This window comes from Rhinopithecus roxellana, chromosome 5 (assembly GCF_007565055.1).
Source record: "Rhinopithecus roxellana isolate Shanxi Qingling chromosome 5, ASM756505v1, whole genome shotgun sequence".
Classification (NCBI taxonomy): Eukaryota; Metazoa; Chordata; class Mammalia; order Primates; family Cercopithecidae; genus Rhinopithecus; species Rhinopithecus roxellana.
Genome location: NC_044553.1, coordinates 63407792 through 63430636, shown reverse-complemented (window position 1 = coordinate 63430636; position 22845 = coordinate 63407792). Strand labels below are relative to the sequence as shown.

The 22845-nt window shown below is 48.9% G+C and overlaps 3 protein-coding genes across 8 annotated transcripts in view; 1 reads left to right on the top strand and 2 right to left on the bottom strand.

Annotated features, from left to right (window-relative positions):
• DNAJC17 (DnaJ heat shock protein family (Hsp40) member C17) overlaps nt 1-1065 on the bottom strand; it is a 44038-nt gene extending 42973 nt beyond the window's left edge. The window contains exon 1 of the mRNA XM_010388623.2: nt 943-1065. Within this exon, the coding sequence (XP_010386925.2) occupies nt 943-1020 (78 nt within the window). The 5' untranslated portion in view covers nt 1021-1065. The remainder of the gene's footprint in view (nt 1-942) is intronic.
• Nucleotides 655-8145, top strand: ZFYVE19 (zinc finger FYVE-type containing 19). Of its 4 annotated transcripts, none has more exons than XM_030930509.1 (12): nt 1331-1405; nt 2701-2822; nt 2992-3042; nt 3167-3230; nt 3436-3554; nt 3655-3800; nt 4233-4338; nt 6232-6435; nt 6861-6940; nt 7282-7380; nt 7512-7639; nt 7717-8145. In XM_030930509.1, exons 3-12 carry the CDS (start codon nt 3006-3008, stop codon nt 7793-7795), a joined length of 1062 nt encoding a protein of 353 aa, XP_030786369.1. In that variant the 5' UTR covers nt 1331-1405; nt 2701-2822; nt 2992-3005; the 3' UTR covers nt 7796-8145. The 4 variants fall into 4 exon arrangements, with proteins under 4 accessions (XP_010386911.2, XP_030786369.1, XP_030786370.1 ...); XM_030930508.1 differs by having other exon boundaries at nt 1342-1452; XM_010388609.2 differs by lacking the exon at nt 3167-3230 and having other exon boundaries at nt 655-1452.
• An 882-nt stretch (nt 8146-9027) lies between these two features.
• PPP1R14D (protein phosphatase 1 regulatory inhibitor subunit 14D) overlaps nt 9028-22845 on the bottom strand; it is a 31396-nt gene continuing 17578 nt past the window's right edge. For 2 of the 3 annotated variants that reach the window (XM_030931506.1, XM_030931505.1), the window contains exons 3-5: nt 9746-9829; nt 9538-9570; nt 9028-9338 (exon numbers count right to left, since the gene is read on the bottom strand). In XM_030931506.1, coding sequence (XP_030787366.1) covers nt 9273-9338; nt 9538-9570; nt 9746-9829 — 183 coding nt within the window. In that variant the 3' untranslated portion in view covers nt 9028-9272. Of the gene's footprint in view, nt 9339-9537; nt 9571-9745; nt 9830-10824; nt 10943-22845 lie in introns of all 3 variants that reach the window. The other variant, XM_010388634.2, reaches the window with a different exon arrangement.

Below are 22845 nucleotides of genomic sequence, written 5' to 3'. Positions count from 1 at the left end.
CCTCGTGATCCGCCCGCCTCGGCCTCCCAAAGTGCGGGGATTAGAAGTGTGAGCCACCGCACCCGGCCTAATGGGCACTAATTGTATTTCTTTCTTTTCTTTTTTCTTTTTCTTTTTTTTTTTTTTTGAGACAGAGTCTTGCTCTGCCGCCCAGGATGGAGTGCAGTGGCGCGATCTCGGCTCAGTTGGGCACTAATTTGCATTTGATGAACGCCTCTCCTTCCTATATTGTTAAAACTATCACCATGATCCGGGGGAGATAACAGAAATCCTAAATCCAGCTTGATCAGTGTTTCACTCCCTGGCATCTTTTATCAACACCTAAGGTAGCATGGAACTCTAGGCCGTCTGCCTTAACCTTCTGATCCTCCTGCTTTTAGCCCACTAACGAGCACATGCTGAGAAGGGCATCAGCGACCTGAAAAGAGTCAATGGGCTAGAGTGGAAAAGAAAATAGAGACAGCAGGGTCATCGGTCACACTGGCAAGGAGGCATGAAAAGGGAGTGAAGCGGCCTTGAGATCTGACTTTTCTTTCGCCCTAGGCTCTAAGTGGAGGAATTAAATCAGCCTGCAGAAGAGACTGAAATGACGCACCTCTTGTCACAGTCAAGGCAGAAGCGGAAACGGAGGCCGAGACTGCGCAAGCGCAGAGGAGGCTAGCGTTCCCTCGCAGCCTCACCCCGCGGCCTCTAGCAGACAGGGGCCACAGGGAGAGCACAGCTACCCGGCGCGAAGAGCCCTCTGTTCCCCGCTTACTCTTGAGGCCCTCGGACCGTCCAGGAAATGTCTGGGAGCCCGCTGCGGAGGGCATAGGGCCGACCCTCTCTCCCCGCCCAGGACCTGAATGAACCTGGAGAGCGGATACCAGCCGCGGCCGAGGCGCTAGGACACGAAGGGCCGCCAGACCTCTCAGGATCAGCCTTCCTCGCCACCATTCTCACCTCTTTGTCCGCTGCCTTCTCCTCAATGCCTAGCAGCGCGTACAGGTCCATCTGTAAGAGCTCCTTGGTCACTGCCATGGTTCTGGCCTGACGGATTCGTACTACAACTCCCAAGAGTCTAAGCGCGCGTGGGGACTGCCGACTCCGCGTGGCGCCTAGCCCTCTGGGAATTGTGTTCTGAGTCAGGCTTGACTGACTCTGAGGGAGGCTGGCAGTCGTGAATGAACTACTACTCCCAGCAGCCCCCGTTGCCGCCGCTGTCGTAGGCTGGCTGCAGGGGAGCGTCCGGATTCCCCGCTCTAGGTCGCGGCCGGACAGTGCCAGTGGGCGTGTGGGGCGGGGCAGGGCGTGGCAGGGCAGGGAAGGGAAGGGCGGAGCTGGGGTGAGGGTACAAGGGGCCCAGGACTTGGCCGGCGTGACCTCAACTCTGCAGATCCTGCGGTGCTGGGAGCCACCATGGAGAGTAGGTGCTACGGCTGCGCTGTCAAGTTCACCCTCTTCAAGAAGGAGGCGAGTCTTCCCTCCCCGAAAGCTGCAGGGCCAGGAAGGAGAGGAAGGAAAAGCGCGGGACTTAACGTCCAAAACTTGGTCTTACGGCCTCTTTCCAAGCTGTGTAGTTTTGATGAAGTCATTGATCCTCAGTTTCCATTTCTGTAAAATGGGACTAACATTCCCTCGCTTTCGGAGTTTATGTGACGGTCCACTGAAGTCCTTTAGGTTGAGAGTTCCCTATAAACTGTAAAGCGCGCTGCCGTCATTTTTGCAACGCTACTCTTTTCTGTCGGCCCAGTGTAGCATCTGGCGGTTTTTTTCTCTCCACCCTGCTCCTCCGAAGCGCGGTGTCCATCACACCAAGCCCGTTACTCTCTCTGCTCTGAACCTTCCCCATCCCGCAGCCCGCCCTTCTCCAGGTCGCTCGAGTTCGGTTACCACACTTCTTCCTGATTCAGGGGCACCATGGTGAAGGGTAGCCGTCCTGTCCTTATCACAGACCTGCCAGATTCCTCTGGTAAACTGCAGGCTCCCTCTGCCACAGCTGTGGCTGGGGATTCTGACCAAGAGATGATGGGAACCAGAGGGAGTAAATTAGTATCACATAGGAAGGCAGGACTGTGTAGCGTTTACCAACCTGGATTTTGGAGTCAGGGTTCAAATCTGAGCTCTGCTGTCTTACTGAGGGGGTGACCTTGGTTTGGATAAGTTATGTAACTTCTCTGTCCCTCTCGAAACAAGGATAATCACGGTTGGCATCAAGATTAAGTAAAATAATGTGTGTAAATTGTGAGGAATAAATCACATGATGAATGTTAAGTACTGGGTTTAGTGCCTGGTACATAGTAAGTGCTTAATAAATGGAGGCTATTGTTAGCCCATCCTGAGCCAAGCCTCCCTCCATCTCTGCAAGAGCAGAGGAGGCATGGGCTGTGCCCTGTCTCTGATTCTCCTTTGTGGAAGAGTCAGTGGCCTGAAATACTGGGTTTTATCTATCTGTCTTCTACACCCCTGGGTCAGGGAATTGAAGACAGGGTAGAAAGCATGGGAATTTTGTATAAACCTTCATTTGGCTTGAATAAGATGCTGGAAACCGAGGAATTGCTTTACTCTCCACCCCTAGGCCTTAGGGGCCCCACTCCTCTTCCTCCTCCCGGCAGCTGGCCATAACTTCAGTGACTTCTCTGTGTGTGTGCTTGGAGAGTCCCTGGGAGCAGCCTGCAGGGGCAGGTGAGAGGTAGATCTCCTGTTTCATGTTTCTTGTAGTATGGCTGTAAGAATTGTGGCAGGGCCTTCTGTTCAGGCTGCCTAAGCTTCAGTGCAGCAGTGCCTCGGACTGGGAACACCCAACAGAAAGTCTGCAAGCAATGCCACGAGGTCCTGACCAGGTGAGAGGCAGGCATGGGTGAAAGTTCAGTCAAGTATGGCAGTGGGCATCTGGCCAGCCCTCACAGCTTTGTACTCTGTGTGGCGAGAGTCAGCCAAGGAAGTGTTTGGAGTGGGGGGCACTACCTGGTGGGATGGCAGGACTTATAACACTAGATTTCTTCTCTGTAGAGGATCTTCTGCCAATGCCTCCAAGTGGTCACCACCTCAGAACTATAAGAAGTAAGTGCTGAAGAGAAAAAGACAAAGAGGGTTGGGGAAAGGCTACGGGAGCCATAGGGAAAGACCCTCCCGGAATCTTCTAGATGAAATGAGCACAGAATCAGGAGAATGCTCTCCTCTCCAGCTCCTGACTGCCCTCTTGGGCTTGTAAAGCAGCTCTTCAGCCCTCTCTCCAGGACAGGCACTAGGTATAGTTTGTCCTTTCAGCTGGACCCTCTGGCTGGTCAGCCAGGTTGGGCTGCAGGGTGGCATGAGTGAGGGGCACAGCAGATTGCCCACTGGAGGCCTCCCTAGGTGCCCAGAAATGATTCGATTTGAATGGGAAACAGTGAGTTGGTGCCTTCACTCTTCCCCTCTGCCTTCTTCAAGAGCCTCTATCTCATATCCTGCCAGGCGTGTGGCAGCCTTGGAAGCCAAGCAGAAGCCCAGCACTTCCCAGAGCCAGGGACTGACCCGACAAGACCAGATGATTGCTGAGCGCCTAGCACGACTCCGCCAGGAGAACAAGCCCAGTGAGCCGGGGCAGATGGGGTTGCCTAGAGGACACAGTCCAGGGCTTCTGGGACTGAGATGCCTCTGGCCCTTACAAGGCTCCCTCTGTGCCAATTGCAGAGTTAGTCCCCTCACAGGAAGAGATAGAGGCACGACTGGCTGCGCTAAAGGGTGAACGTCAGGGTTCCATCCCTTCCACCCGGGAAATGGAGGCACGACTTGCAGCGTTGCAGGGCAGAGTTCTACCTTCTCAAACCCCTCAGCCGGTGAGTATTATGGCTTAGGAGAGAAGCGGGAGTGCTAGGGGGAGGACCCAGCAGACGCCCAGACACAGGTATTGGGGTGGTACAAAAGTAATTGCAGTTTTTGTCATTACTTTTAATTGCAAAAACCTCAGTTACTTTTGCACCAACCTTTGTATTTTATGTACTTTGCAGGAGTTGGCAAAGCCTCCCACCCCTACCTCCTGATCCTCAGGCCTGCTACCAGACCCGGGGACCAGGGACAAACATCACAATTGGGTAGGGCAGGAAAAAGTGGCCCCTCAGTCCTGTTGGGGACTGCCAGACCTACTTGATTATGTGGGCCGTGGATCCTTCTCCTTTCCCTGGGCTTTGAGAACTCCTTAGCATCCATCCCTGACCTAGATTGCTTCTGGGCTACCCCTGCTCTCCACTGAGGTTTCCTCATCTGGGCAGGCACATCACACACCAGACAACAGGACCCAAGCCCAGCAGACACAGGATCTGCTAACGCAGCTGGCAGCTGAGGTGGCTATCGAAAGCTGGAAAGGAGGAGGCCCAGGTAACCCCTCCACTTGGCTCCCTAGGAATCTGCCCCACCTCTTTCCCCAGACTGGAGAGGCTCTGCTGTCCACCCTCTGGGAGATGAATGTAAATCAGAGAGTGATCAACATTATGAGAGTTACCATTCATTGAGTGCTTACTCCAAAGGGAGCCAGTGTAAGTCTAGTGTTTAAGTGCACGGGCTTTAGAATCAGACAGTGATTCCCAGTTCTACCACGTATTAGCTGTGTGATGCTGGACAAGTTACTTGACCTAAGTCTCACTTTCCTCATGTGTAAAATGAAGATATGTATGGAAAAACCTACCTCAGGGAAATCACAAGGAGTAAATGAGATAATCCAATAAGTGCTTGGGATGGTATCTGACTCATAGTGAGTACTCAGTGAATATTCTCTGCAATCATGATATAGATAAGGAGGAAGAAGCTATTTAGTAGCACCAGCCACATCTCAATGCTCGGTAGCCACATGGGCTTCATGGCTGCCATCTTGGGCAGCACAGATATAGAACATGATGTGGAATGTTTCCATCATCATAGAACATTCTGTTGGACAGTGCTGTTTGAAGGCTTCAGAGCAGTGTTTTTCAACAAAGGATGATTTTGCCCCGCAGGCTACTTATGGCAACATTTAGAGACTTTTTGGTTGTCACAACTCAGGATATTACTGGCACCTAGAGGATAGAAGCCAGGGATGCTACTAAATCTACTGTGTCACAGGACAGCACATCACAATGAAGAATTACCCAGTCCAAAGTGTCAAGAGAACTAAGATTGAGAAATCCTGCTTTAGAGGCATAATCTCATTGAATAGCCTCAATAATCTTAGGAGGCCAGGTGTGGTGGCTCATGCCTGTAATCCTAAACACTTAAGGAGGCAGAGGCAGGAAGGAGGATAGCTTGAACCCGGGAGTTTAAGACTTGCCAGGGCAACATAGCAAGACCCTGTTTAAAAAAAAAAAAATCTTATAAGGTATATACTATTCTTTTTCATAAATGAGGAAACAGGCCTAGTGAGCTTGAGGAACTTGACCAAGGTCACACAGACATTAAGCTGCAGAGATGAGACTTAAACCTAAGCTGTGATTTTAAACCTCTTGCTCTGAAACACTAAACTGAAGGTGACTGTGTCAGAGCCACACCTAATCTGGTAAAATTCTTCCTGCCCAGTGATAGATAAGCTCTTGGCTTCATTGCCCTCTCTGTGCTGATTCCAGGAAATGCTAATTCCTGCCCTAAAAGGCAAAGAGACTGACTGAACCTTGGCCTCATCATGTCTTGTTCCTTTAGGGCAGTGATTCTCAAACCATAGGACACCCACCCTCAGGACAGAATGTTAAAATACCAGGTAGATGGGGATGGATGTGGTTGGAAAAGACATGGCTAAGATTACTAGTTTTTTACAATTGGGAAAATGGAGGAATACTGATTTTATTTGTAATAGAAACCATAGGCGCTAGTGCTGAGCAAAAAGCTGATGATCTGTGATAGAAAGGGTTGAGAAAGGCCAGGCGTGATGACTCACGCCTGTAATCCCAGCACTTTGGGAGGCCGAGGCGGGTGGATCACAAGGTCAGGAGTTGGAGACCAACATGTTGAAACCCTGTCTTTACTAAAATTGCAAAAATTAGCCAGGCATGGGGGCACGTGCCTGTAATCCCAGCTACTCAGGAGGCTGAGGCAGGAGAATGGCGTAAACCTGGGAGGCGGAGGTTGCAGTGAGCTGAGATCGCACCACTGCACTCCAGCCTCAGTGACAGAGCGAGACTCCGTCTCAAAAAAAAAAGAAAGAAAATTATTTAAGAGAAAGAAAGTGTTGAGAAATGGGCTCATTGGCTTCTAAGGAGAGATCTTGGGATGTCTCTGCCTCTCTGATGGCATTGCCCCTTCCAGCTGCCTCTCTCCAGAATGACCTCAACCAGGGTGGCCCAGGGAGCACTAATTCCAAGAAGCAGGCCAGCTGGTCCTTGGAGGAGGAGAAGAGCAGACTGCTGGCTGAGGCAGCACTTGAGTTGCGGGAGGAGAACACGAGGCAGGAACGGATTCTGGCCCTGGCCAAGCGACTGGCCGTACTGCGGGGACAGGACCCCGAGAGAGGTGAGGCTGGGGAGCAGCTGCTCACTGGTGTCCCTTGATCAAGGCCTCCCTGGCAGGGCTGAGTCAGGTGCTGGGGGTATTTGTGCCCAGAGATCTGCTGAGCCCAGCCCAGAGCCACAAGGAAGGTGGTAGAGCAAAGCAGTGGGTGAGGAGGAGTCGGGCAGCCATGAGGGCAGGGGACCTTCAGTCCATTAAGGGGCTGAGGTTTCCACTCCTGCCTCCAACCTAGCCCTCAGGCCTGCTTCAGTGATGGCAGGGCTGGGGCAGGCAGGGACAGGTTTGATCAGGGTAGCTGAAGAGGCTTCTCAGCTCTGAAATAAGTGCCCCTGAGAACCGAACCAGTTCTGGGAGGCAGGAGGGCAGCCACTCATGTGAAATCTCTCACCCTCACTCCCCCTTTCCCTGTTCCCGTCTCCCTCTTCAAGTGACCCTCCAGGACTATCGCCTCCCAGACAGTGATGATGACGAGGATGAGGAGACAGCCATCCAGAGAGTCCTGCAGCAGGTGGGCCTGGCTTACTCACCTGCCACCCCTTGTCCCATCTCTGCCTCATTGCCCCACCTCCACTGTGGTTGGACAGTAACTGTGAAGCTCCTTCAGGGACAAGAGGAATAGAGGAAGTAAGGTACCCAGTGGGGTGTGGGAGCCTCATTGGGAGTTCTCACTGGGCCCCCACTGTCCCTGTGACCCAGACCCGCCCACTGGTCCCTGGAGATAGGGTATCAGCAGCCACAAGTAAAGAAAAAGATGAGTTTGAGAAGCTAAGTCCACAGCACACAGAAATAGTGGGAGATGGAGGGCCTGGGCCTGGAGCAGGGAGTGGTACCTCTTCACCCTGTCTGCAGCTCACTGAAGAAGCTGCCCTGGATGAGGCAAGTGGCTTTAACATCCCTGCAGAGCAGGCTTCTCGACCCCGGACCCAACCCCGAAGGACAGAGCCTGAGGTGAGAAAAGCCTCAGGTGCAGACCCCCAGGCCGCCCACAGCCTTGCTTCCTGCCTGGCTGACTGCTCCTGCAGTGGCTCCCACACCTCACTGGGTACCTTACTTCCTCTATTCCTCTCTGGTCCCTGAAGGCCCAGGATGTGGACCCCAGGCCTGAGGCTGAGGAAGAGGAGCTCCCCTGGTGCTGCATCTGCAACGAGGATGCCACCCTACGCTGCGCTGGCTGCGACGGGGACCTCTTCTGTGCCCGCTGCTTCCGGTGGGTGCAGGTGGAATGTTCTGTGGGAGGGCTCAAAGGCTGCCTGGATCCCTGACTTGTATCCCTTTGTTCCACAGAGAGGGCCATGATGCGTTTGAGCTTAAAGAGCACCAGACATCTGCCTACTCCCCTCCACGTGCAGGCCGAGAGCACTGAGGACACCCTGGTTCTCCCGGAAGGGCAGTCCCACAGGCAGTGGCACCCATTTCTGGGCCCAGCCACAGGACGTCTGATGGGAGAGCTTGTCTGGCTCTACTGATGATGGATAGGCCCCTTCCTGAGCTTTGGTGTCCCTGGAATGAGGAAAGATTCTCTATTCGAGAAGATGACTGGGAGGGCCGAGGGAAGAAGTCGGGGCCCTCCTATTAGAAGCCCAGACTGGAAGTGAGAGGCATGATGGGGAGAGACCAGACTGAATCTACGGGCGAGCCCTGTAACCTGGCTCTGGGGCACAGGGCCCTCCCTTGGCACTTAGTGGATCTAATAAAGTATGTTGATTCATTGGGCCTAGCATCTCATTTCTGCAACCCTGTGAGCCTGGGCCCTGTGAGCGGTGGCAGGAACAGAGCAGGCTGTAAGCACAGTTGTGGGGAATGGGGGAAAAGGTTGAGCCATCCTATGAACTTCTCCAGGCAGGAGCAACCCTACCCATCCTGGTGGCGTCACATGAAGTAAACATGCGCATTCATTCAATTGAACTGTGCTCCAGCTCTGGGCAGCCCCACTTAGCCACCAGGCCCCACCATCTTGGATTTCTCAGCCTCTCCACTGCTCACACAATGCATGCTGGAACAATGCACACACACCCTGCTTCCTGCCATACTGGCAAAGGACCCCACCTCCTAGGGCTCCTGTACCAACCTGCCTGCCATTCAGTCTCAGTATCTCTCTTCCAGTGATGCGCCCTAACCGGACCCCTGACCTCTCGGCATGTACCCTTTACATGCCTCTGCTATTTCTCTTCCTGCCCCTGGCTGGAACCAACTCACTAAGGAGCCCTCGGACTGAGGTCTACCTCCTACATCATTTGTGGTTGGAGGACCCTTTTCTGAGGCTCTCAGATCCAGCTAGGTTTTTCCTGTTACTTCCTCTCTAGGATTTGAAACTAGTGTTTGCCATTGGCGTCCCTCTTGTTGATTATGCCAAGAGGCTGTGTACCTTAGGCAGATAATGTCTGCTTGGCCCCTTGGCCTTGCTAGATTGTGATCTCTCTGAAGTGGAGCTGTGACCCTTGTCTTTGAATTCTCGAGTCCTTTGGATGGATGGATGGATGGATGGAGGGTTGTGTGGGCACAGCCTAGTGACTTAGGTTGTGGCCTTCCTGTGTATCACTTCCTCCTCTCCCTCCCCTGTCCCTCAGCACAGACATGTTCCACACTCCATTGAGCTGGGGCTCCTAAAGGTTTTATCCACTTGGCTGCCAAGGAAGGCATTAGACAACAGCCAGCTTTCTCCCAGAGAGCCCAGCTGACAGAAACTAGTTGTGACCGCACAGACAGTAGGAGTATACAAATGTCCCTCCTTGTTCACATTTCTGGTTTGTGTCCCTAGGAGCTATTTCCCTCTTAGCCAGGATCTGGAGTTTCAGGGCAGGCCTGGCAGTGCTGAGGCTGCTAAAGATGGTCTTTCAGGCTTATTTCTGAGGCCGGCTGAGTCTCCGGAGTTTCTTGAGTTGACTGAGCAGCTCAGAGATAAAAGCCTGAGGGAGAAACAGGAGTGAGACCAAGGCTTGGGGTCACAATTCACCTCTCACCCTGTCTTCCCTAATCTTCCCCTACCCCTAACTCCCCAGAGAAGGAGAAGACCCACAGTCAAGCCTTCCCTTCAAATACTCCTCTTCATTAGCTGCCTCCCACATTGGGCCTCCTCTTACCCCAGACCAGCAGAACGTCCCTTACCTCTGTGGGGCGAGGGCAGTTCCCAAGAATGGCCTAGATAGGGGAGAACACAGAGAGGGCCCCAAGTCACAGCACTTTCCCACAAGTCCCCACCAATCTCCCAAGAATACTCCCCTCTGGGTTGGTTCTCTCCACTCCACCAAAGGAGGCAGAACCTGGGAGTCTGGGTTCCCTCTGACCCAAGGCCAGCTTCTAGCCCCCATCCTACCTCCAGCTGAGTCTTCTGCTCCTCTGTGGATAGATCCATGAGAGCCTCCAGGTCAATCTCAGGCTCAGAAGGGGTTGCTTGATCCTATTTGGAAATCACATGGGTCTCAGAGGGGCCTGACCAGCTGGTGCTGGAATGAAGGTTACTGTCAGGGACTCAACCCACCTCTCTCCATTTTCCCATGGTTAGACTTTCTCCTCACTCCTAACACCCATTCAGTTTTCCATTCAACAGTAATTTACTAAACATGTACTATATTTTGGCTGGGTGCGAAGGCTCACACCTGTAATCTCAGCACTTCGGGAGGCCGAGGCAGGCAGATCACCTGAGGTCAAGAGTTCAAGACCAGCCTGGCCAACATGGTGAAACCCCATCTCTACTAAAAATACAAAAATTAACCAGGCATGGTGGTAGATGCCTGTAATCCCAGCTACTTGGGAGGCTGAGGCGGGAGAATCACTTGAACCCGGAACCTGGGAGGCAGAGGTTGCAGTGAGCTGAGACTGTGCCACTATACTCCATCCTGGGTGACAGAGGGAGACTTCATCGCAAAAAAATATAAAAATAAAAATAATTTAAAAATTAAAGACATCTGATAAGGGACTATTACCCAAAAAATACAAAGAATTACTGACCAGGCATGGTGACTCACACCTGTAATCCCAGCACTTTGGGAGACTGAGGTGGGTGGATTATTTGAGATCAGGAGTTCGAGACCAGCCTGGCCAACTTGGTGAAACCCTGTCTCTACTAAAAATGCAAAAAGTAGCTAGGCCTGGTGGCACATGCCTGTAATCCCAGCTATTTGAGAGGCTGAGGCTGGAGAATGGCTTCAACCAGGAGGTGGAGGTTGCAGTGAGTGGAGATCGTGCCACTGTACTCCAGCCTGCCTGGGCGAGACTCTGTCTCAAAACAAAACAAAAACTGGCTATGGTGGCTCATGCCTGTAATCTCAGCACTTTGGGAGGCCAAGGCGGGTGTATCATTTGAGGTCAGGAGTTCGAGACCAGCCTGGCCAACATGGTGAAACCCCGTCTCTACTGAATATACAAAAATTAGCTGGGTGTGGTTGCGCACACCCGTAATCCCAGCTACTCCAGGAGCTGAGGCAGGAGAATTGATTGAACCCAGGAGGCAGAGGTTGTAAAGAGTGGAGCGCACCACTGCACTCCAGCCTGGGTGACAGAGCAAGAGTGTCTCAAAAAAAAAAAAATTAAATTACAAGAAGAAGATGAACAACGCAATTAAAAAATGGACAAAAGATAAGAACAGACATCCCACTAAAGAAGATATATAGATGGAAAGTGAGTGTATAAAAAGATGCTCAACATCATGTGTCATTAGGGAATTGCAAATTAAAACATTCATTCATTCATGTCATTCACTGCTGGTGGGAACGCAAAATGGTATGGCTACTTTGGAAGACAGTTTGGTGGTTTCTCACAAAAATAAACTTTTTTTTTTTGAGACAAAGTATTGCTCTGTCATCCAGGCTGGAGTGCAGTGGTGTGATCAAGGCTTATTGCAGCCTTGACCTCGCAAGCTCAAGGGATCCTCCCACCTCAGCCTCCCAAGTAGCTGGGACCACAGGTGTACACCACCCCACCCAGCTAATTTTTTATTTTTCGTAGAGACAGAAGTCTCAATATGTTGTCCAGGCTGGTCTCAAACTCCTGGTCTCAAGTGATCCTCCCGCCTCTGCCTCCCAAAGCACTGTAATCCCAGGCGTGAGCCACCATGCCCAGCCCTAAACACACTCTTACCATGCTATCCATTAATTCACTCCCTTGGTATTTACCCGAATGAGATGAAAACACATTCACACAAAAACCTGCACATAGATGACCGGGTGCAGTGGCTCACTCCTGTGATCCCAGCACTTTGGGAGGCCGAGGCGGGTGGATCACGAGGTCAGGAGATCGAGACCATCCTGGCTAAAATCCTGTGAAACCCTGTCTCTACTAAAAATACAATAAATTAGCTGGGCGTGGTGGCGGGCGCCTGTAGTCCCAGCTACCTGGGAGGCTGAGGCAGGAGAATGGCGTGAAGCTGGGACACGGAGCTTGCAGTGAGCCAAGATCGCACCACTGCACTCTAGCCTGGGCGACAGAGCAAGACTCTGTCTCACAAAAATAAATAAATAAATAAACAAATAATAAAACCTGCACACAGATGATCTATAACAGCTTTATTCATACTTGCCAAACGTGGTAGCAACTAAGATAGTCTTCAGTAGGTGAATGGATAAACCAACTGGTATGTCCAGAGAATGGAATATTATTCAGTGCAAAAATGAAATGAGCTATCAAGCCATGAAAAGTCACAGAGGAATCTAAAGTGCATATGACAGTTAAATAAGCCAGTTTGAAGCCAGTCACAGTAGCATGCACCTGTATAGTCCCAAGGAGTCTAGCCTGGGCAAAAAAGTGAGAGACACTGTCTCTAAAAAAAAAAAAAAAAAAAAAATGAAGAAGCCAACCTACATACTCTATGATCCCAACAATAAGACCTGCTGGAAAAAGTCAAAGTATGGCAATAGTAAAAAGATCAGTGATTGCCACAGGGGAAAGAGGGAGGAGGGACAAGTAGAGCACAGGGGATTCTTAGCACAGTGAAACTCTTCTGTATGACACTATAACGGTGGATACATGTCATGCACAGTTGTCCAAAACCATAGAATATACACCAAGAGTGAAGCCTAATTTAAACCATGGACTTTGGTCCATAATGATGTGTCAATGTAAATTCATTGATTGTAACAAATAATGTATAACCTTGCTGCTGGGTGAAGGATAGTGGGGGAAGCTATACATATGTGGGGGCAGGGAGATATGGGAAATATCTGTGCTTTATGCTCAATTTGTCTGTGAACCTAAAACTGCTCTAAAAGATAGGTCTATTAAAAAAGGGACGTGAGCTCAAATATAATAAAATTCATATTTTACTGCTTCAACAAGGACATTCTGTTATCTTTTCATTTACCCATTTTACAGATGAAGGGGACTTTCTCTTTTTTTTTTTTTTTTGAGAGAGTCTCGCTCTGTCGCCCAGGCCGGAGTGCAGTGATGCGATCTCGGCTCACTGCAAGCTCTGCTTCCCAGGTTCAGGCCATTCTCCTGCCTCAGCCTCCCGAGTAGCTGGGACTACAGGCACCCGCCACTATGCCCAGCTAATTTTTTTTGTATTTTTAGTAGAGACAGGGTTTCACCGTGTTAGCCAGGATGGTCTCAATCTCCGGACCTCGTGATCCGCCCGCCTCGGCCTCCCAAAGTGCTGGGATTACAGGCGTGAGCCACTGCGCCCGGCTGAAGAGGACTTTCTTAAGTGAAAACGACGTGGTGGTGAAGAACATGACTACTAGTACAGTTTAGTGCCACTTTCTTGATTCATGTTAAGGGCCACTGTTGCTTTTGCATTATCAGCACAAATATCAACATACTGGAAAAGGCAAACACAATCTTAGCATTGGCCAGTAGCAGTGGCTCACGCTTGTAAGTAATCCCAACACTTTGGGAGGCTGAGGCAGACGGATCACTTGAGGTCAGGAGTTTGAAACCAGCCTGGCCAACTTGGTGAAACCCCCGTCTCTACTAAAAATACAAAAATTAGCCAGGTGTGGTGCCATGCGCCTATAATCCCAGCTACTTGGGAGGCTGAGGCAGGAGAATGGCTTGAACTTGGGAAGTGGAGGTTGCAGTGAGCCAATATCGTGCCACTGCACTCCAGCCTGGGTGACAGAGCAAGATTCTGTTTCTCAAAAAAAACAAAAAAAACAAAAAAATTTACTGTTATTATGAAAATAATCACAGAACCTTTGAAAGAGTTCTTGGAAACCTCCATAGGTCACCAGACCACTTCAAGAACTGATATGTTATCCATTTTTCTGTTGAGATTTTCAGTTTTTTCTTACTGATTTAAGAACTCTTTATTTTTAACTTATTGAATTCAGATTAACTCTAGATTCCACATATGATGGAAATATCTATTGTGCTGGAGGGGTGCTGTTGGGGAAATACATGTATGTATTTATATAGTTGAATCTAATGGTATTTTCCAGTGTGTATTGCTTTTTTTTTTTTTTTCAGATGGAGTTTTGTTCTTATTGCTCAGGCTGGAATGCAATGGCATGATCTCGGCTCACCACAACCTCCGCCTCCCGGGTTCAAGCAGTTCTCCTGCCTCAGCCTCCCGAGTAGCTGGGATTACAGGCATGTGCCACCACACCTGGCTAATTTTGTATTTTTAGTAGAGACTGGGTTTCTCCATGTTGGTCAGGCTGGTCTTGAACTCCCAGCTTCAGGTGATCTGCCCACCTCGGCCTTCCAAAGTGCTGGGATTATAGGCATCAGACTCTGCCCAGAGCTTTTTTTTTTTTTTTCTTCCAGACAGGGGTCTCTCGCTCTGTCATCCAAGCTGGAGTGTAGTGGTGCGATCACGGTTTACTGCAGCTTCAACTTCCTGGGCTCCAGCAATCCTCCCACCTCAGCTTCCTGAGTAGCTAGGACCAGAGACGTGCACCAACACACCCAGCTGATTTTTATATTTGTGGTAGAAATGGGGTTTCACCATGTTGCCCAGGCTGGTCTTTAACTCCTGAGCTCAAGCAATCCACCCACCTCGGCCACCCAAAGTGCTGGGATTACAGGCATGAACCACCCTGCGCGGCCACTACTATTTTTTTTTTGTTTTTTTAATGCTTAACAAGTTTTTCCCATACTGTCTTGGACACATATTTTATATTCACGTTTACAGTTTTTCACTGCTTTGAGAATTTCATTTTTTTTTAATTTAATTTTTTTTTTTTTTTTTTTTTGAGACGGAGTCTCGCTCTGTCACCCAAGCTGGAGTGCACTGGCCAGATCTCAGCTCACTGCAAGCTCCGTCTCCCGGGTTCACGCCATTCTCCTGCCTCAGCCTCCCGAGTAGCTGGGACTACAGGCACCCGCCACCTTGCCCGGCTAGTTTTTTGTATTTTTTAGTAGAGACGCAGTTTCACCATGTTAGCCAGGATGGTCTCGATCTCCTGACCTTGTGATCCGCCTGCCTCAGCCTCCCAAAGTGCTGGGATTACAGGCTTGAGCCACCGCACCCGGCCAATTTTTTTTTTTTTTTTTTTTTTTTTTTTTTTTTTTTAGGCAGAGTCTTACTCTGTTGCCCAGGCTGGAGGGCAGTGGCACAATCTCAGGTCACTGCAACAGCAGCATCCCTGGTTCAAGTGATTCTCAATGCCTCAGTCTCCTGAGTAGCTGAGACGAGAGGAGCCCGCCACCAGGCCTGGCTAATTTTTGTATTTTTATTTATTTTATTTTATTTATTTATTCATTTATTATTTTTTTTGAGACAGAGTCTTGCTCTGTTGCCCAGGCTGGAGTGCAGTGGTGTGATCTCAACTCACTGCAACGTCTGCCTCCCGGGTTCAAGTGACATTCCTGTCTCAGCCTCCCGAGTAGCTGGGATTAGAGGCGCCCGCCACCATGGCCAGCTAATTTTTGTATTTTTAGTGGAGACAGGGTTTCACCATTGTTAGCCAGCCTGGTCTCCATCTCCCGACCTCGTGATCCGCCCGCCTCGGCCTCCCAAAGTGCTGGGATAACAAGTGTGAGCCACTGCACCCGGCCATAATTTTTTTTTTTTTTTTTTTGAGATGGAGTCTTGCTCTGTCGCCCAGGCTGGAATGCAGTGGCTCCATCTCGGCTCACTGCAACCTCCACCTCCCGGGTTCAAGCGATTCTCCTGCCTCAGCCTCCCAAATAGCTGGGATTACAGGCGTCTGCCACCAGGATGGCTAATTTTTATATTTGTAGTCGAGACAGGGTTTCACCATGTTGAGCAGGCTGGTCTTGAACTCCTGACCTCAAGTGATCTGCCCGCCTCAGCCTCCCGAAGTGCTGGGATTACAGGTGTGAGTCACCACACCTGACAGAGAATTTCACCCTTTGCATTTGATTAAATCCTTTGGAATTTATTTGACATATGTACCCAGTGCCTATTCTTTACCTGGCATTGTGAACTTGGGAACTTCAGTGAGTAAAACAAAGATGCTGCCTCAAAGAGGTGGTGCAGTCAAGGAGACATAATAAAAATAGACATTATAAGTAATTAAATTATATAGGCCGGGTGCAGTGGCTCACGCCTGTAATCCCAGCACTTTGGGAGGCGGAGGTGAATGGATCACGAGGTCGGGAGATTGAGACCATCCTGGCTAACATGGTGAAACCCCATCTCTACTAAAAATACAAAAAATTAGCCAGACGTGGTGGCGGCGGGTGCCTGTAGTCCCAGCTACTGCGGAGGCTGAGGCAGGAGAATTGCTTGAACTTGGGAGGCGGAGGTTGCAGTGAGCTGAGATCACTCCATTGCACTCCAGCCTGGGTGACAGAGGGAGACTCCATCTCAAAAAAAAAAAAAAAAAAAAAGTGCAAATTTAATGCTATGTCAATTATACTTCAATAAAGTTGCTTGTATAAAAAAAGAAGAAGAAGAAGAAAAAAGAGAGAAGAAAAAAATAAATCAAAGAAAAAGAAAAAGAAACCTCACCTACCTTCTCACTGCTCCCATTGCCAGGGGATAACCACCTTAACAATTCTGGTCCTTCCATACCTTTTTAAAAATAATGCCTAAATTAGCCCTTTCACCTTAAGATCTAGATTTTCCCCTTTGCTTCCTTGACATCTAGGTCATCTTACTCAGCATTTATTTATTTATTTTTATTCATATTTTTTTGATTTGAGGTGTCACGGTGTCACTCTGTCACCCAGGCTGGAGTGTATTGGTGCGATCATAGCTCACTGCAGCCTCAAGCTCCTTGGGCTCAAGAAAACCTCCTGATTCAGCCTCCTGAGTAGCTGTGACTACTGGCATGCTCCACCACACCTGGCAAATTTTTGTATTTCTTTGTAGAGACAGGGCCAGGCCTGGCCTCTGCCTTGTTATTGAGTGCATCCTGTGTACTAAGCATCATGATGAGTGCTGGGGCATACAGCGAGACAGAGAGGAGGACCCTGGCCTTGAAAAGCCTATAGTTTATTGAGAGATACAGACAAGTGAAACGGTAGTTACCATACAGGGTGAGCCCAGGCACAGTGGCTCATGCCTGTAATCCTAGCATTTTGGGAGGCTGAGGCGGGCAGATCACTTGAGGTCAGGAATTCGAAACCAGCCTTGCCAATATGGTGAAACCCCCTCTCTACTAAAAATACAAAAAAATTAGCTGGGCGTGGTGGCAGGCACTTTTAATCCCAGCTACTGGAGAGGCTGAGGCTGGAGAATCGCTTGAACTCGGGAGGCTGAGATTGCAGTGAGCCAAGGTCGCACCACTGCACTCCAATAGAGACTCTGTCTCAAAACAAAACAAAAAACCAAAACAAGACAAAAAACAATACAGGGTGATAGGTACCCTGATGAGATACTACGGCAGCACATGGGAGGGGAGCTTAACCAAGGCTGGGGTTCAGGAAGGCTTCCTAGGCAATGAGCTCTCCTCTGAGACCTGAAGGCTGAGTGAATCAGATATTTATGCTTCTGATCACGATGAAGTTTATTCTCACAATTTGAGTCACTAGAAAACTAGACAAAATATATGAACAATATTTTCAGACATTGGATGACAGGTAACTCAGGGCTGTAATCCCAGAGACGAAGGACACAAAAGAGGTAAACTCCCATTGCCCCAGATTTCTTCCTGGAGGCAACTTTCAAATCACAGAGCAGAGAGATCCCAAATAGAGCACAGTGGTCTTGCTAAATTGATATGACAGATCAGAGTTTAACAGGGGTGAGATGGCTGGAAGTTACTGGACAAAGTTCTGGGAATGAAGGAGGTATGCAGAAAGAGACCTCCAGCAATCTGCATAAAGGTTCTCTTGAATCTTTGTTGAACTCTTTTTTTTTTTTTTTTAAGACGGAGTCTTGCTCTGTGGCCCAGGCTGGAGTGCAGTGGCCGGATCTCAGCTCACTGCAAGCTCCGCCTCCCAGGTTTACGCCATTCTCCTGCCTCAGCCTCCTGAGTAGCTGGGACTACAGGCGCTCGCCACCTCGCCCAACTAGTTTTTTGTATTTTTTTAGTAGAGGCGGCGTTTCACCGGGTTAGCCAGGATGGTCTTGATCTCCTGACCTCGTGATCCGCCCGTCTCGGCCTCCCAAAGTGCTGGGATTACAGGCTTGAGCCACCGTGTTGAACTCTTAAGATGTATATTCATACAGTAAAATTTTCACAAGACCAGATACCATGAGGCACTGAAGGCACAGAGGGAAACAGTTCCGAGACCCCACACAGGACTTGGAGACAAAGCTGAGTTCCAACCAGAGTGGACAGTTGTTCTTGATCATGCAGGAGTTCAGTACAGACCTCAAAAGGGTGGTGCTCACTGGGCATGGTGGCTCCTGCCTATAATCCTAGCACTTCAGAAGGCTGACACGGGAGGATCACTTGAGCTCAGGAGTTTGAGACCAGCCTGGGCAGCATAGTGAGACCCCATCTCTACAAAAAAAAGTTTAAAAATTATCCAGGTGTGGTGGCATGCTCCTGTAGTCCCAGATCTGAGGGAGGCTAAGGCAAGAGGATCACTTGAGCCTGGGAGGCTGAGGTTACAGGGAGCCCTGATTACATCACTGCACTCCAGCATGGGCAACAGAACAAGATTCTGTCTCAAAAAATAATGATAATAATAATAATAATAACAAAGGTCAGGCATTACTAGAGGGTTAAATTACTCTCCAGATTAAAGGTTACTCTAGACTAACCCTAGCAAAGCTTAAAAGCAAGCTCAGACAGATCAAGCTGAACCATAAGTAACTTAACCACCTACTAGAACAAAGCCAAACTAAAAATTCAGTCACTCAACATAAAATGTGCAATGTCCAGTTTCTAATCAAAAATTAATAGTTGTGCTAAGAAGCAGGAAAATGTGACCTATGACCAAGAGGGAAATTAGTCAATAAAAGCAGACCAAGCTCCTTCTGCCCCTTAACGATCTTGCTGCTCTCCCTCTCACTCTGGACTTAAAATTTTTTTTTTTTGAGATGTAGTCTCGCTCTGTCGCCCAGGCTGGAGTGCAGTGGCACGATCTCAGCTTACTGTAACCTCTGCCTCCCAGGTTCAAGCAATTCTCCTGCCTCAGCCACCCAAGTAGCTGGGATTATATGTGCGTGCCACCATGCCTGGCTAGTTTTTGTATTTTTAGTAGAGATGGGGTTTTACCATGTTGGCCAGGCTGGTCTCTAACTCCTGACCTCAGGTAATCCACCCACCTCAGCCTCCCAAAGTGTTGGGATTACAGGTGTGGCCTGGATTAAAAAACTTAAAAAGCAGACCCAGAAATGACATAAATGATAGAATTAGCAGACATGGAAAACATGAACACAGTAATGAGAGATACGGAAGATAAAAGAAAGAATCAGGCCAGGTGCAGTGGCTCACGCCTATAATCGCAGCACTTTGGGAGGCTGAGATGGGTGGCTCACTTGAGGTCAGGAGTTTGAGAATTTGAGACCAGCCTGGCCAACATGGTGAAATCCCGTCTCTACTAAAAATATAAAAATTTAGCCAGGTGTTGTAGCATGCACCTGTAATCCCAGTTACTCGGGAAGCTGAGGCAGCAGAACGGCTTGAACCTGGGAGGTGGAGGTTGCAGTGAGCCAAGATCATGCCACTGCCCTCCAGCCTGGGTGACAGAGCAAGACTCTGTCTCTAAATACAATAAAAATAAAAATAAATAAATAAATAAAAGAACCAGCTGGGCACAGTGGCTCATGCATTAATTTCAGCACTTTGGTGGGGGCTAAGACAGGAGAGTGTTTGAGGCCAGAAGTTTGAGACCAGCCTGGGCAACATAGCAAGAACTCTTCTCCATTTAAAAAAAAAAAATTAAGAAAAAAGAATCAGGCCGGGTGCCGTGGCTCACACCTGTAATTCTAGCACTTTGGGAGGCCAAGGTGGGGATCACCTGAAGTCAGGGGTTCGAGATCAGCCTGGCTAACATGGTGAAACCCCATTTCTACTAAAAATACAAAAATTAGCCAGACATGGTGTCCATGTCTGTAATCCCAGCTACTCAGGAGGCTAAGGCAGGAGAATTGCTTGAACCAGGGAGGCAGAGGTTGCAGTGAGCTGAGATCGCGCCTTTTGCACTCCAGCCTCAGTGACAGAGTGAGAGTCTGTCTCAAAACAAACAAACAAACAAAAAAAAACAAACGGAGCACCTAGAGAAGAAAAACTGCACATTTTAAATGTAAACTTTACTGAATAGAATTAACAGCATGTTTAACACTGTGTGAAAAAAAAAAAGGTCAGTTGAAGATATAGCAAATGAAATGAGCCAAAAGGAAGCACAGATTAAAAAAAAACCTGGACCGGACGCGGTGGCTCAAGCCTGTAATCCCAGCACTTTGGGAGGCCGAGATGGGCGGATCACAAGGTCAGGAGATCGAGACCATCCTGGCTAACACCGTGAAACCCCGTCTCTACTAAAGAATACAAAAAAACTAGCCGGGCGAGGTGGCGGGCGCCTGTAGTCCCAGCTACTTGGGAGGCGGAGGCAGGAGAATGGCGTAAACCTGGGAGGCGGAGCTTGCAGTGAGCTGAGATCCGGCCACCGCACTCCAGCCTGGGCGACAGAGCCAGACTCCGTCTCAAAAAAAAAAAAAAAAAAAAACCTGGGTGTGCAGGGTAGGGGGAAGGACAGAATAGTAAAGAACTTTGATGACCTATGGATATCAAGTGGTCTAACATCTATAACTGGAATCTCAGAGGGTGTGGGTGAGCATTATAATAAAGATACACTCTAGGCCAGGCATAATGGCTCATGCCTGTAATGCCAGCACTTTGGGAGGCCGAGGTGGGCGGATCACCTGAGGTTAGGGGTTTGAGACCAGACTGGCAACCATGGCGAAACCCCGTCTCTACTAAAAATACAACAATTAGCCAGGTGTGGTGGTGCCTGCCTGTAACCCCAGCTACTGGGGAGGCTGAGGCAGGAGAATCACTCAAACCTGGGAGGCGGAGGTTGTGGTGAGCCGAGATCGTGTCACTGCACTCCAGCCTGGGTGATAAAGTGAGACTCTGTCCCAAAAACAAACAAACAAACAAAAAACACTCTAATGATTAGAACTTTGCCTTTAAAAAGGCATCAGTCTTGGTCAGGTGCAGTGGCTTATACCTGTAATCCCAGCACTTTGGGAGGCTGAGGTGGGAGGATTGCTTAAATCCAGGAGTCCAAGACCAGTCTGGGCAACATAGGGAGACCTTGTCTCTAACACACACACACACACACACACACACACACACACACACACACACAAATTAAATAATAATAAAAAATAAAAAAGTATCAGTCTTGCCCCCAAAACCATCATTATATCACTTTTGATATTCAATATATGTATAGTCATGTGCCACATAACGATGTTTCAGTCAATAACTGACCACATATACAATGGTAATCCCATAACGTTATAATGGGCCAGGCTAAGTGGCTCATGCCTGTAATCCCAACACTTTTGGAGGCCAAGGTGGGTGGATCACTTGAGCTCAGGAGTTTGAGACCAGCCAGGGAAACGTGGTAAAACCCCGTCTCTACACAAAATGAAAAAATTACCCGGGTGTGGTGGCATGCACCTGTGCTCCCAGCTACTTGGAAGGCTGAGGTGGGAGGCTGGCTTGATCCCAGGAGGTGGAGGTTGCAATGAGCCAAGATCAATCCACTGCACTTCAGCCTGGGTCACAGGGCCAGAACCTATCTCAAATAATAATAATAATAATAGAGTCCGGGACCAGAGGCTCATGCCTGTAATCCCAGCACTTTGGGAGGCCAAGGCAGGCGGATCACCTGAGGTCAGGAGTTCAAGACCAGCCTGGCAACATGAGGAAACTCCGTCTCTACTAAAAATACAAAAATAAGCCTAGCATGGTGACGCGTCCCTGTAATCCCAGCTACTCAGGAGGCTGAGGCAGGAGAATCGCTTGAACCTGGGAGGCGGAGGTTGCAGTGAACTGAGATCACATCACTGCACTCCAGCCTGGGTGACAGAACGAGACTTTGTCTAAAAAACAAACAAACAAACAAATAAAAAAACGGAGATTATAATGGAGCTGAAAATTTCCTATTGCCTTGTGACATTGTAGCCGTCATAAGGTCATAGTGCAAGGCATTAATTACATATTTGTGATGCTGGTATAAACAAACCTACTGTACTGCAGTTGTATAAATGTATAGCACATACGATTACACACAGTACAGAATACATATAATGATAATAAATAACAATGATATTAGTTTATGTATTTACTGTACTATACTTTTAATCATTATTTTAGGGTGTTCTCCTTCTACTCGTTAAACAAACAAAAAAGTAACTGTAAAACAGTCTCAGGCAGATTCCTCAGGAGGTATTCCAGAAGAAGGCACTGTTATCTTGGAGATGACAGCTGCATGCCTGTTATTGCCCCTAAAGACTTTCCAGTGGTCTGTGTGTTGGACTTACTTCACCCATACCGGTATGTCTGATGGGGGTGAAGTTCAAGATCAGGCAAGAGAAAAACACGTAAAGGAAGCAATCTCCCAACTGACCCAGGTACATAGCACCCCTACCCCCTACAAAGGACTAGATTTCTCAACACTACATGAAACCCTCTGTACCCATACTCACCTGGCAAGTCTATTTAATACCACCCTCACTGGGCTCCATGAGGTCTTGGCCCAAAACCCTACTAACTGTTGTATGTGCCTCCCCCTGCACTTCAGGCCATACGTTTCAATCCCTGTACCTGAACAATGGAACAACTTCAGCACAGAAATAAACTCCACTTCCGTTTTAGTAGGACCTATTGTTTCCAATCTGGAAATAACCCATACCTCAAACCTCACCTGTGTAAAATGTAGCAATACTATAGACACAGCCAACCCCCAATGCATCAGGTGGGTAACTCCTCGCACACAAATAGTCTGCCTACCCTCAGGAATATTTTTTGTCTGTGGTACCTCAGTCTATCGTTGTTTGAATGGTTCTTCAGAATCTATGTGCTTCCTGTCATTCTTAGTGCCCCCTATGACCATCTACACTGAACAAGATTTATACAATCATGTCTTACCTAAGCCCCGCAA

Excerpts from the sequence above, each read along its gene's own strand:
- ZFYVE19 (XM_010388609.2), top strand. The coding sequence starts at position 1,399 with ATGGAGAGTAGGTGCTACGGCTGCGCTGTCAAGTTCACCCTCTTCAAG. Across the intron at positions 3,043-3,435 it reads CCACCTCAGAACTATAAGAA|GCGTGTGGCAGCCTTGGAAG; the intron begins GTAAGTGCTGAA and ends ATATCCTGCCAG. Across the intron at positions 3,555-3,654 it reads CCGCCAGGAGAACAAGCCCA|AGTTAGTCCCCTCACAGGAA; the intron begins GTGAGCCGGGGC and ends TGCCAATTGCAG.